The sequence below is a fragment of the Carlito syrichta genome, unplaced genomic scaffold, assembly GCF_000164805.1.
Source record: "Carlito syrichta isolate Samal-C Ts95f unplaced genomic scaffold, Tarsius_syrichta-2.0.1 Scaffold309007, whole genome shotgun sequence".
Taxonomy (NCBI): domain Eukaryota; kingdom Metazoa; phylum Chordata; class Mammalia; order Primates; family Tarsiidae; genus Carlito; species Carlito syrichta.
Genome location: NW_007253103.1, coordinates 78,045 through 88,751, shown reverse-complemented (window position 1 = coordinate 88,751; position 10,707 = coordinate 78,045). Strand labels below are relative to the sequence as shown.

The following is a 10,707-nucleotide window of genomic DNA, read 5'->3' as shown; positions in this document are numbered from 1 at the left end:
ACCAGGAGTGGGTCATGCTATGTTCCTCCACATCTGAGGGTCAACCTCAGTGACCTGACAGGGAGCCATCTCTCTCGTGCACGGGCTTTGGGAGACTGTAGTCCTGGCCCCGGACTGCACCCTATGACTGGGTCTCTGTTACTTGTTACCAGACGGCAGGTGGTAGAGGGTGGGGGTGATGCAGAAAGGCAGGTGCTGGACGCTTCCCTGGATTGATTGGTGGAAACTTTATGGCTCATGAACTCATCCTGGCTTGGAGCCCAGGATCTAGGTGCAGAGTTGAAGTGGAAACTACTCAGTGCCCACTGTGGGGGTCAGGCTGGGCCAAGCTCACAGAACCAGCTCACTTTTGCAGTAAGTGTAGACATTGGCTGGAGAAATTTCTAGAGGGCCAGGAGGACAGAGGCTACGCAGGGCTTTAGGAACAGCCCTTCAGCTGGACAGCAATGGCCAGTGAGCCTGGCATGCCTATGGTGGAGGTAGGAACACATGGCCCGTCCTTGCTGGGCTGCAGGCCCGGGAAGGCCAGGGTTGAGGGATGTCTTGGGAAGCTGTTCTGCCGGACACATGTCACCCCACACCCAAAGGAGCCTTCAGGTCATGGCAAAAGATACAGAGAAAAAAAATTAAGGTTACACGCACAAGAAAATAAAACACAGTAACCGAGTTCACAAAACAAATGAGTTCCAACAAAGGAGGGAGAAAGGCATACAAGGCAAATGGACCGTGGCAACAGAGCGGAGCCCTGACTCTGCCCAGCATGCTTCAGACGGTCATGAGATCATCTGATCCCAATGTGCTGGGGACACAGGGTGGAAGGGAATTGTTGCCAGACATGTTGCGCAGCTAGTAACTGTAGGCCTGCAGGGCGTATGTCTGCTCAGACATGACCCATATGGGTGTGTGAGACTGAGAACTCAGATGCCAGGAATGACATTACTGCTGGTGACAGAATTTTCCAAAATGATGACCACTTCATGGTAAGTTTTTAGGAAAACAAAGTTTTGTCTTCCCTTGATTTACACACTAGTTGCATTTCTGGAAAACTGGCTGTATATTAAACCAGCTGACAAATACTTTGTGTTTATAGCAGGTCAGGTTCTACCGTAAAGTAACATGAAACAGTTTTCATCTACACAAATATTCAGCAAGTCCTTTTTTTTTTTTTTTTTGAGTAAGGTCTCTCTCTGTCAGGCTAGAGTGCATTGGCATGATAATGGCTCACTGCAGCCTCAACCTCCTGGGCTCAGGTGATTCTTCCACCTCAGCCTCCTGAATAGCTGGGACTACAGGCACATGCCACAACACTCGGCTTATTTTTCTGATTTTTTTGTAGAGATAAGGTCTCACTATGATGCCTAGGTTGGTCAAACTCCTGGGCTCAAGCAATTTTCCCATCTCAGCCGCCCAAAGTGCTGGGATTAAAGGCGTGTGCCACTGCACCTGAACAAGACTTTTTTTTTTTTTTTGAGTTGGGGGTCTTACTCTGTTGCCCAGACTGGGGTGCAGGGTCACGATCGTGACTCACTGCAGCCTTGACCTTCTGGGTCCAGGCAATCCTTCTGCCTCAGCCTCCTGAGTAGCTGGGACTACAGGTGTACACCACTGTGCCCAGCTAATTTTTAAATTTTTAAGTAAAGACTTGAGGTCTCACTGTATTGCCAAGGCTGGTCTCCAACTGCTGGGCTCAAGAAATCCTCCCGCCTCAGCCTCCCAAAATGCTGGGACTACGGGCATGAGCCACAACACTTGGCCCCAGCAAGACAGTTGAAGATCAGGTGGGACATGGGTCAATTCCTTGTTGGGTGGGACAGTCTTGTCTACCTTCAAGCCCATGCACAGCATCACCTACCCCCATCAATGCTGTGATCACAATCGTCCAAAAATGTCCTCTAGGGGACAGTACTGTGCCGCTTAAGAACTACCACAGACGGCCTTGCTGCATCCAGACCCATCACACATGATGTCACTTAAGGGCCTCTGCACCTGCTGCTTTCTGTTCAGAATGCTCTTCTCCCAGGCGTCCAAATTCCCGCTCCTTCTCCGTTTGTCTTTCTGCTCAGCCATCACCTTGTCAGAAGGGCTTTCCCCAGTCACGCTAATGTTAAGCAGCACTTGATACCCCAGCCCTACGTTCACCTTTCTTCTTAAAACTTATCATCTGACATTTTACCTTTACTAGATTGTAAAGTCCTCAAGGACAGGGATTTTGTTGACTGAGAAATGTCTGGTCCCAACATAATGCCTAGACCTGTTGAGCACAGTAAAAACGTATTGAATGACTAGATGACTAAAGCTAGAGGAATAATTAACTCAGCCAGTGTAAGAAAAGGGATCTAATTTTACTACCTTTGATCTATAATGCTCTGTTCCACAGAGTCATTCAGGGACCCATGATCCTCCAGTCCTTGCCACCTTCAGCAGGAGCCTACGAGGTTGATGGCGAGAGTAGAGGAAATGCTCTCTTAATGGCCTCGACACTGAAATGACACATCATTAGCAAGGGCTGGTCATATGGCTCCATCCAGATGCCCTGGGCCCCGAATGCAGTTGAAGCTATGGACTCAGGAAGAGGAGATTGTGTGGCAAGCATCCAGCCAGTCTCTGGCCCGGTTTGCTATTCTGGTCACCAAAACCCATTTGTAATTCCCTCATGTAGGTCACAGGAACCATCTCCTAGGGGACAATACAGGGTTGCGTCCAGACCTCCACATGGTGTGGTCTTTCTCAGGTGGCTCTTTGCAGTCCTGCAAGTCTGAATGAGCAAGACAATTTATCTGCTCCACCCCAAGACAAGCAGTGGTGAGATGGGGGGCGGGTACACCCTCACAAGTCCTCCCATGCAGGAAGGAGGGGGTGGCAGGCATAGCAATCACTGCTCTTCAGCACTTGAAATCCTGTTGGGCCCTGCCCTGAGCTGGGAAGCAGGGAGGTCTTTGCTTAGGCCCAGGTCTGCTCTCTGGGCCAAATCTGAAGCTGTAATCCCTCCCAGGACACAGCTTTCAAAACCATCCTCATACCTAAGGGTGGTTCTAAACCTTCCTCAATAGTCATGGGTTTGTTTTTGTTTTAAGGTCACGCTGATGGTTTCTAAAACTTAGTAGGCCTTGTATTTGTTTTCCAGGCAGGTCCAGGCAGTGACTGCGCTTATGGTTCTTTCCTGAACACAGTTCTCAAGTTGGCTTTCCTTCCTAACTTCCTCATCCACATGGTCTTCAGGTTACCAGGCTCAAGTGGGAAGTCCACACCGCCACCTGGGATCCACCCTGAGTCTATCACTGTCTAAATTGCTCACCTGCACCTCTTCCTGCTTGGAGACTAGAGGTACTTGGCTTTTCCAACATCGCAAGGCCCTGGGGCTCAAGTTTTTCTACCTCTTTTCCTTTCTGCTTGTAAACTGACTAATTCTTTCTTGAACTCAACTCTTTCTTGTGATGCCTTGCCAAAAGCAGCCAGTAACAGTCAACACACACCATTCTGGTTTGCATCCACCTTCTTCCCCTCAAGCTGGAAAGTCAATAGATATGAAGCTTGCCTTCCAAGTCACAGAGTGTATCAGCCTTACCGGATGTTTTGCTGCTACCTGGCAGGAATCTCCAGCTGACCTGCTTGCCGCATGTTTCCCCACTGCCCACCAACTGGCCACCAACAAAGCCAATGCCACGTAGTTCTGGTGTTTGCTATAGATGCATTGCACATCAAAGTGCCACTCTGTGTACTCGTGAGAATAAGGAAGCTAACTGGTATAGAAAACCCCCAAATCTCAGGGGATCAGTAAATATTTGCTTTTCAGTGATGCTCTTGCTGGCCAGGTGGCTGGCCTCTTAGTGGTGACTCAGGGATTCACGTTCCCTCCAATGTTTTTAACAGGTGGTCTCTAGGAGAACCCCCTGGGAGTGTTTCTACGGCAAGTTTGGAACTGGTGCACACCACTTCTTCCAAGGTTTCACTGGCCACAACCCAGTTTGGTCCCAACCTAACTGCAAGGAGGCTGGAGAAAGAACGTGGTTACCTGTGGGTCCAACAGCAAAGTCCAACTGATTTGGTCAACACACAGCATTGTCTCTGCCACGGGGCCGACACATCACAGATTTTTATTCTCTGAAGCCGTTGGTGGCTGCCACAGCCCTACCTGGAAGAGCTTCGAGGTCCTTGCCAACTTGGTTGTGGCCACCAGTCCAGCCACTTCCCTCCCCAACCCAGACCAGAGCTCAGGTGGGCAGGCCTCCTCCAGGCTCCCACCCTCACCTCCGGCCCTGGCCCTGAACCTGGGTGCCCAGCCACCCTCCCCTAGAGGAATGGCCGCCCTTCTTTGTGTTTCCTCCTTCTTTCAATGACCTCATCCTGCTGCAAGGAGCTTCCAGCACTGGGAGCCTGCACTCTGCACCAGGATGCTGAAATGCATTACTCTAAACCCATTCTGAGGGCAGGGGCCAAATAAAGTGGGGGCAGGGCACACAGGAGGCCCTGGAAGAGGATCTATAATGAAAATGACTTCATTAAAAATCCCAGGCCAAGCACAATGCTAGACCTGTCAGCACACCTGAGATTCGGCAGTTTGGAAAGCCTGGAGGGACATTCAGGAACCCATGAGGAGAGAAGCAGAAGGCTAAAGGGGCAGCAGTGTGGTTAGTGGAGTGAGCCAGTGAGCCCGTGCTGGCTTCTGGGCAGGTAAGTGCCTCCCTCCAGATTGCTTAGACCCAGTCCCTGCCCCCACGTGCCCTGTTCCCATACGAGGCAGAGCTGCCCTGTGGGCACACAAAGGCTACCGTGGGAATGTTGGGAAATCCACCCAACTGCCTGGAGGTGCCTGCCCAGGTGTCCGGTCACTTCTAGGGGCCAGTGTGGTGGCTCACCCATGTAATCCCAGTGCTTTGGGAGGCCGAGGCAGGAGGATGGCTACAGGCCAGGAGTTGGAGACACCATCACCTCTGTGACTACCACGTGCATCCCTGGAGGCCATCTGAAAACTTTTTCTTTTCTTTTCTTAAGGTTCTAATGACCAAATGTAAATATAAACAAAACAAAAATGAAATGCGCAGAAAAACCACATTTTTACCAGATCTACTTTTATTTCAGAAGGAAGTTTGTATTATAGTATTTACTTTTGCTTATATACAAGTTCTTCACATTTGTGTTTAAAATGCACAGACCTCCCTTAGTTCTCTTGTTCCTGCTTAAATTAGCTGTTATTTTACAATACAAAAAAATACCAAAAAATTGCAGTCCTAAATGTATGTATAACACCCACAATCCCCAGCAATGAAATAGTTTACAATACTTACTCCATATTTACATGAGTGCAATAGATGCTAAATTATACATATTAACAAACTAAGCTTGAATCCAAACAACAAAAACCGTAAATAACTATAAAACAAAAACAATTCCAGAGCCAGAATTAGTTCAACGAAACAGGCTTCACTAGTGTTTAGAATGTTTTGTGCACAAATTCAGTTACTGAAAGCCGATTCCATTATTGCCTTTAGAGGAGAAGGCGCGTTTCCCTCTCTACTCCAAAACCTCTCCCTGTGGGCAGGGTACTTGTTAGTCTGAACGACTCTCATCGAGGGGCAATGCTTCTTGGTGGGCTGGCTATCCAGAAACCATCATAGTGAGCTTTAGGCTGGAGCTGAGTTTGGCCAATGAGGTAAACACCTCTCTGCCTTCTTGGTTTCATCCTCAGGATGGCCAATTCTCACAGAAACCACCACAAGGAAAGCTCTCCTGGGATGAGAGGGGTGTGAGGAGTTAAGAGTTTTTACTAGGTCACTACCCTAGTGTTAGCTTAGGTAAGTGTTGAATCAATGAATGAATGAACGAAATGAAAGGATCCAAGGTATTCATGAAAATGACACCATCACCCAAGGAAGTGACTCAGCCCCCACTCTCAGTGCACTCCATTATGGTGAAGGAGCAAGATTTGCACTGGAAGGTAACGTGTCTTTTCCCTACCAACGATGCCCTGGTCTTCTTAATTTGCCCCAGATTGCCCAGTGCGTCTCCAGTCTTGCACCTCAGGCCTCACTCGTGGATATTCCAGTATTTTCCTGTTGCTGACAGTCTTCTGTCCAGGGCTGCCATTCCTCCGGGGCAGCTCAGGGGAGTATGGGCACCTTCTCTCCACACCTCCTTCCACCTTTGCAGGTGATCCTCAGACTCGCCCCACCTGTGTGTACAGAGGTGGCAGGAGGTAGACAGGAGTGCAGGGTGTGTGAAATCCTCCACGGGAAGATGGGAGCTTATCAGTCCACTAGCTCCCTGCTTCCACTCCCAGTTTGCAGTATAATAAACTATGATTCTGGGAAATGGTCATTTAAAATTTGGATAAAACCACAAAAAAAATATGCAGCCTAGAGAACCCCTTTATGGAAAGTCTGATTTCCACAGGTTATACAGTCTTTGAACCTGAAGACTAAGAAACATTTTTCAGGACAACACTGGCTGTCCCTCGCCACCCACAGTCCCAAGAGGCTGCCAGAAAGACTCGCGACATGCCCTCTTGCTGCCTGAGCCTCCTTGAGTGCTGCTGTCTACACAGACTACCTGACTCTCACGTGCATTCCAGTAGAGTCCTGTTTTAAGAATCATCTAACTGGTCCAGCCGCATCTGAACCCATCACGACAGGGATACATTTCTTGGCTTGTTATTTATGTATCAGGGCCTGACAAGAGGACTTCTCAGAACTTGAATATCCAGTATATGGCACAAAAACATCTTAGGTGAAACTCAGACATCCTTAACATTTAATTAAAAATACAGTAAGGTATTTCTCTGTTTTATGTACGCTCCAAATGTCTGAACATTCTGGACACTACTGTATAGTTATGTACAAGTACAGGAACAATGTTTTCTTGATTACTTTAATTTATATACAGGCTCTCCGTGACACGCAAAGTTACCAGACGACAACCCATTCCCTCTTGGCAACTGGTGCTGTGATGAGTTCCTCTCCCTGCCATTCCCTTTTTCTGCCCTGAGCCTGGAGGAAGCTGTGTGCTGTGGGCTGCGGACTGCAAAGAAGCAGGTGGGTTCTGCTGTTTCTCCACTGGTGGAGCAAAATTAAACTTCACTTGCCCCTTTCCTTTTAAAAAATAAACATGATCTTTCAGGAAAAAAAAATTAGCCAGATGGCTGCGGGTCATGTTATTTCAAGGCCTAGCACTAACATGGGGAAGAGACTTCTTTGGCCAAGGAAAAGCAGGTCCTCTGAACACAGCAGGAGGATCTTCCTTGGAGGACAATCCCCAACTGCCTCACTGCTGCTTTGCCAGGGGCCTGTGGTGATTACAGGGGAAGGGCCAGGCCGCTGCACGCTCTCTGCGGGTGCTGTGTTCTGGAGTAGGGATGTGGGGAGCTCATGGGAGGAGGGTCTTTTCTAGAACCGTCTGCTCTTTAACAATAATGTGGGAAAAAAGCTTTTTGAGAGGTGAGTCTCAAAGCGGAGGTGTTTTGTGCATTAGTGTTTTATGATTCAGCTTGCCAGAAAACATCTTCCAGGTGATTCTTCACGGGGAGGGTGTCAGTGTTGTGGGAGAGGTCATGCCCCTTCTCCAGACACAGCATTTAGACGGGAAATGCCACCACTGTTGCTCATTTGAGTATTACATCTCTCCAAGTTCACAAACTTGAGCATTGCTGTCCAGAGGTCCATCCCAACAGGCTTATGCCAGAGAATCCCAGGTTTGGGAGCAGAAGAGTCGGGGAGGCTGCTGCATAATGCCAGAATACAGAGCACCATAAATGCGGAGAACGTGCCATCCAGGCAGTGCCCTGTGGGAGAAGAGTGGGGGACTGCCCCGCCCTCTTCAATCTGTCACGTTCCACTTGGCAGAGGGTTCTCCCTCCTCATCCATCTTCTTCATGTGCTTTTCAACCTTAGCTGCCTTCCTCACAGCTACCACCTTGCTCTGGGAAGGAGGATGGGTGGGCTGAACCCTTCCTGGGAAAGAGGGCAGATGGCTCCAGGTCCTGTTCCAGGCTTTGGGCAAGGTATCCTGAAAACAGGAGGCTGTCCCTCTCCTGGCATCCAGTTCTACCCCAGCCTGAGAATGATCTACAAGTTCACAGCAGGATCCAGGAACACACAGTCGCTCTTTGATCCAGGGTTCCCAAGTGCTCTTAGCGCTCTTTTCTGCTCAAGGAGACATGTGACATAAGTGAGTCCTTTTCTCTGTGGTGCCCTAGGAGGAAGAGGCCAGAGGGCTGACCAAACATCAGGCCTAGGGTGACAAGGGGGTGGGAGTGGAGACACCTTTTTGACAATAAAAACAGGACCTTTCATAGTTAGTTCATTTTTGCTTCCTTCTCAGTCCCTGCTGCTAGGTCAAATGTTCCTTCGGATGAGAAAATTCTTTCCTGGCTGCAAATTAGATTTTAGAAAAAGAGGAGGTTGCCAATGGTAGCTATTTAAATTTTACAAGAATGTAGGAATGCAATTATGTAAAAACTTAGGCTTACTAACTTTCCAATTGCTAGATCTATTTAAAGTCTAGGCACTTAGTGTGTGTGTGTATGTGTGTGTGTGTGCATGTGCACAAGAGAGAGATGCAGAGGGAGAGGGAGGAGGGAGGGGGAAGAGGAGGAAGATGGAGGAGATAGGGAGAGGGACAGAGAAAGGAAGAAAGAGAATTTCAAATGAATTAACACTCAATCAAGTTGCTATAGAAAACTACCTATTATATCATCAGTTTACATTAGAAGTGATACTGCTGACCTTGACAATTAAAATAGCCCCCTTCTATCCTAGCTTGTTATAATTCAAAAGAGATGGACCGTTATTAATTCTCAACTAGAAAAAGCTACTCCCTGGAAGAGAGATATCTTCTTAAATCGTGCAAGAATAAATATCACATCTTTTAAAAAAGATAGCAGGCTTCAGATGAAGACAAGTTAATTCATCTGACTAGTTTTTAAAAGACCATGTTCAAGAACAACTGATGACAAACGTCTACGTGTAAACACTCCATCTTCTGTTTTTTGCACAGTTGAGACAGTTTCAAGAACAGTTTCCACAAGTGAACCTGAGTGTCATTCCTAGTTCGCTCACTGGCTCCACACCGGCCTCCTCCAGCAATATTCAGCTCATCCTTGGACCTATAATTAAATCAAGTATTTCCTATGCAAAAGTAAAAGGTTAGATGCTGGAACACGGATGGGAGAAACCATCAAAGAAAGCTTGTGATCATGCAGGTGAGTCAGATGCTTCGAGGTTTCCAGTTTCTGCCCCGAACCCGAACAGCTGTTTCCCTGCCGCGCCTTCCCCTGCAGACGGCTCTGGCGTGCCACTCGCTCGCTCTTGCGCGGGAGAGTCCCTGGCCCCAGCATCAAATGCAGGTCCCAGGCTGTGCAGGGGGCTGCTGCTTCCGGTTTCTCACGGCTCCCGACTTCTCTTTGTATACTATTGGCATCTGCTGAGAAATGTCCACCAGGGCGCTGGCCACGGCAAGACCTTGGGAGAACCCACAGAGGGAAAACATGTTAAGGAGCAGCTTGATTTTGTTTTAAAAATAATTTTAAAATTTATTTTTCATTCCCATGGTGCCAAAAGAAAAAAAGAAAGTACACAGGGAAAAGTCTTCCTTCCATCTCGTCCCTTTCCCTACCCTTCCCTCTCCATCCAGGTAAACTCTTTCATTTGTTTTTATATGAAAGGGGACCCCAAAAAACAGGAATTATCTTTTGGAAGGTGGACCCCTTGTAGTACAGCTTCCCCTACTAGGAACCAATCGGCATCAGTGTACCAGCTAGCACTACTGTGAAAGGCTGTGTTCAGTTTCAGTGAATTTTTTTTTGTTGAGAGACTTTCAGTGTGATTGCCCATTTCATGATGGGTGATTTACAAGTGGACCTGCCCACACCCGGCTAAGTGTCCAGCAGCTTTTGGCCAAAAATGGCATGACCCCCATGCCTCACCCTCCCTATTCACCCAGTCTTGCTCCAAGTGACTTTTTTTTGTTTCCCCAGATGAAAAAAGTCCTCAAGGAAACGATTTGCCGATGTGGAAAAGGTGAAATGAAAAATGGGAGAAGCACTAAAAGGTATCAAAATTGATGAGTTCAAAAACTGTTTTGAGCAGTGGAAAAAGCATCTCAATAGGTGTATTATATCAAACAGAGAGAACTCTGAAGGTGACTGAAGTTTAAACATGTAAGAATAAACACACAATTTTTTCTTTTCTTTTGAGTTGAGAGTCTGCTGCCCAGGCTGCAGTGCAGTGGCACACTCATGGCCACCTCAGCATCGACCTGCTGGGCTCTGGCGATCCTTCCACCTCAGCCTTCCAAGGAGCTGGAACTACAGGCATGCACTACCATGCCTGGCTAATTTGTGATTTATTGTAGAGACAAGGTCTCGCCATGTTGCCCAGGTTGGTCTTGAACCCACGGGCTCAGGCAATCCTCTCGCCTCAGCTTCTCAAAGTGCTGGAATTACAGGCTTGAACCACTGCGCCTGGCCTAAATACACGATTATTTATAAACACATTCTTTTTTGGGGGATCCCCCCCTTGTATATTCTTTCAGGGTTTACTTACACAAATACAAATACATATTCTTCTCCCTTGTCATCTTTTTTTTTAGATTAGAAAACATTGTTCACAACCCTAGACAGATCATCAGGACAAAAAATCAGCAACGAGATCCGAAACCTCAATGTGACTCTTGATCAAATGGATTTAATTGATACCTACAGAACCCTCCATCCAA

General features: G+C 47.7%; 1 protein-coding gene across 1 annotated transcript in view; it reads right to left on the bottom strand.

Moving 5' to 3' along the window:
• Positions 1 to 6,050: 6,050 nt before the first annotated feature.
• Positions 6,051 to 10,707, bottom strand: part of ATRN (attractin) — a 55,319-nt gene continuing 50,662 nt past the window's right edge. The window contains exon 5 of the mRNA XM_021716832.1: positions 6,051 to 9,452. Coding sequence (XP_021572507.1) covers positions 9,328 to 9,452 — 125 coding nt within the window. The 3' untranslated portion in view covers positions 6,051 to 9,327. The remainder of the gene's footprint in view (positions 9,453 to 10,707) is intronic.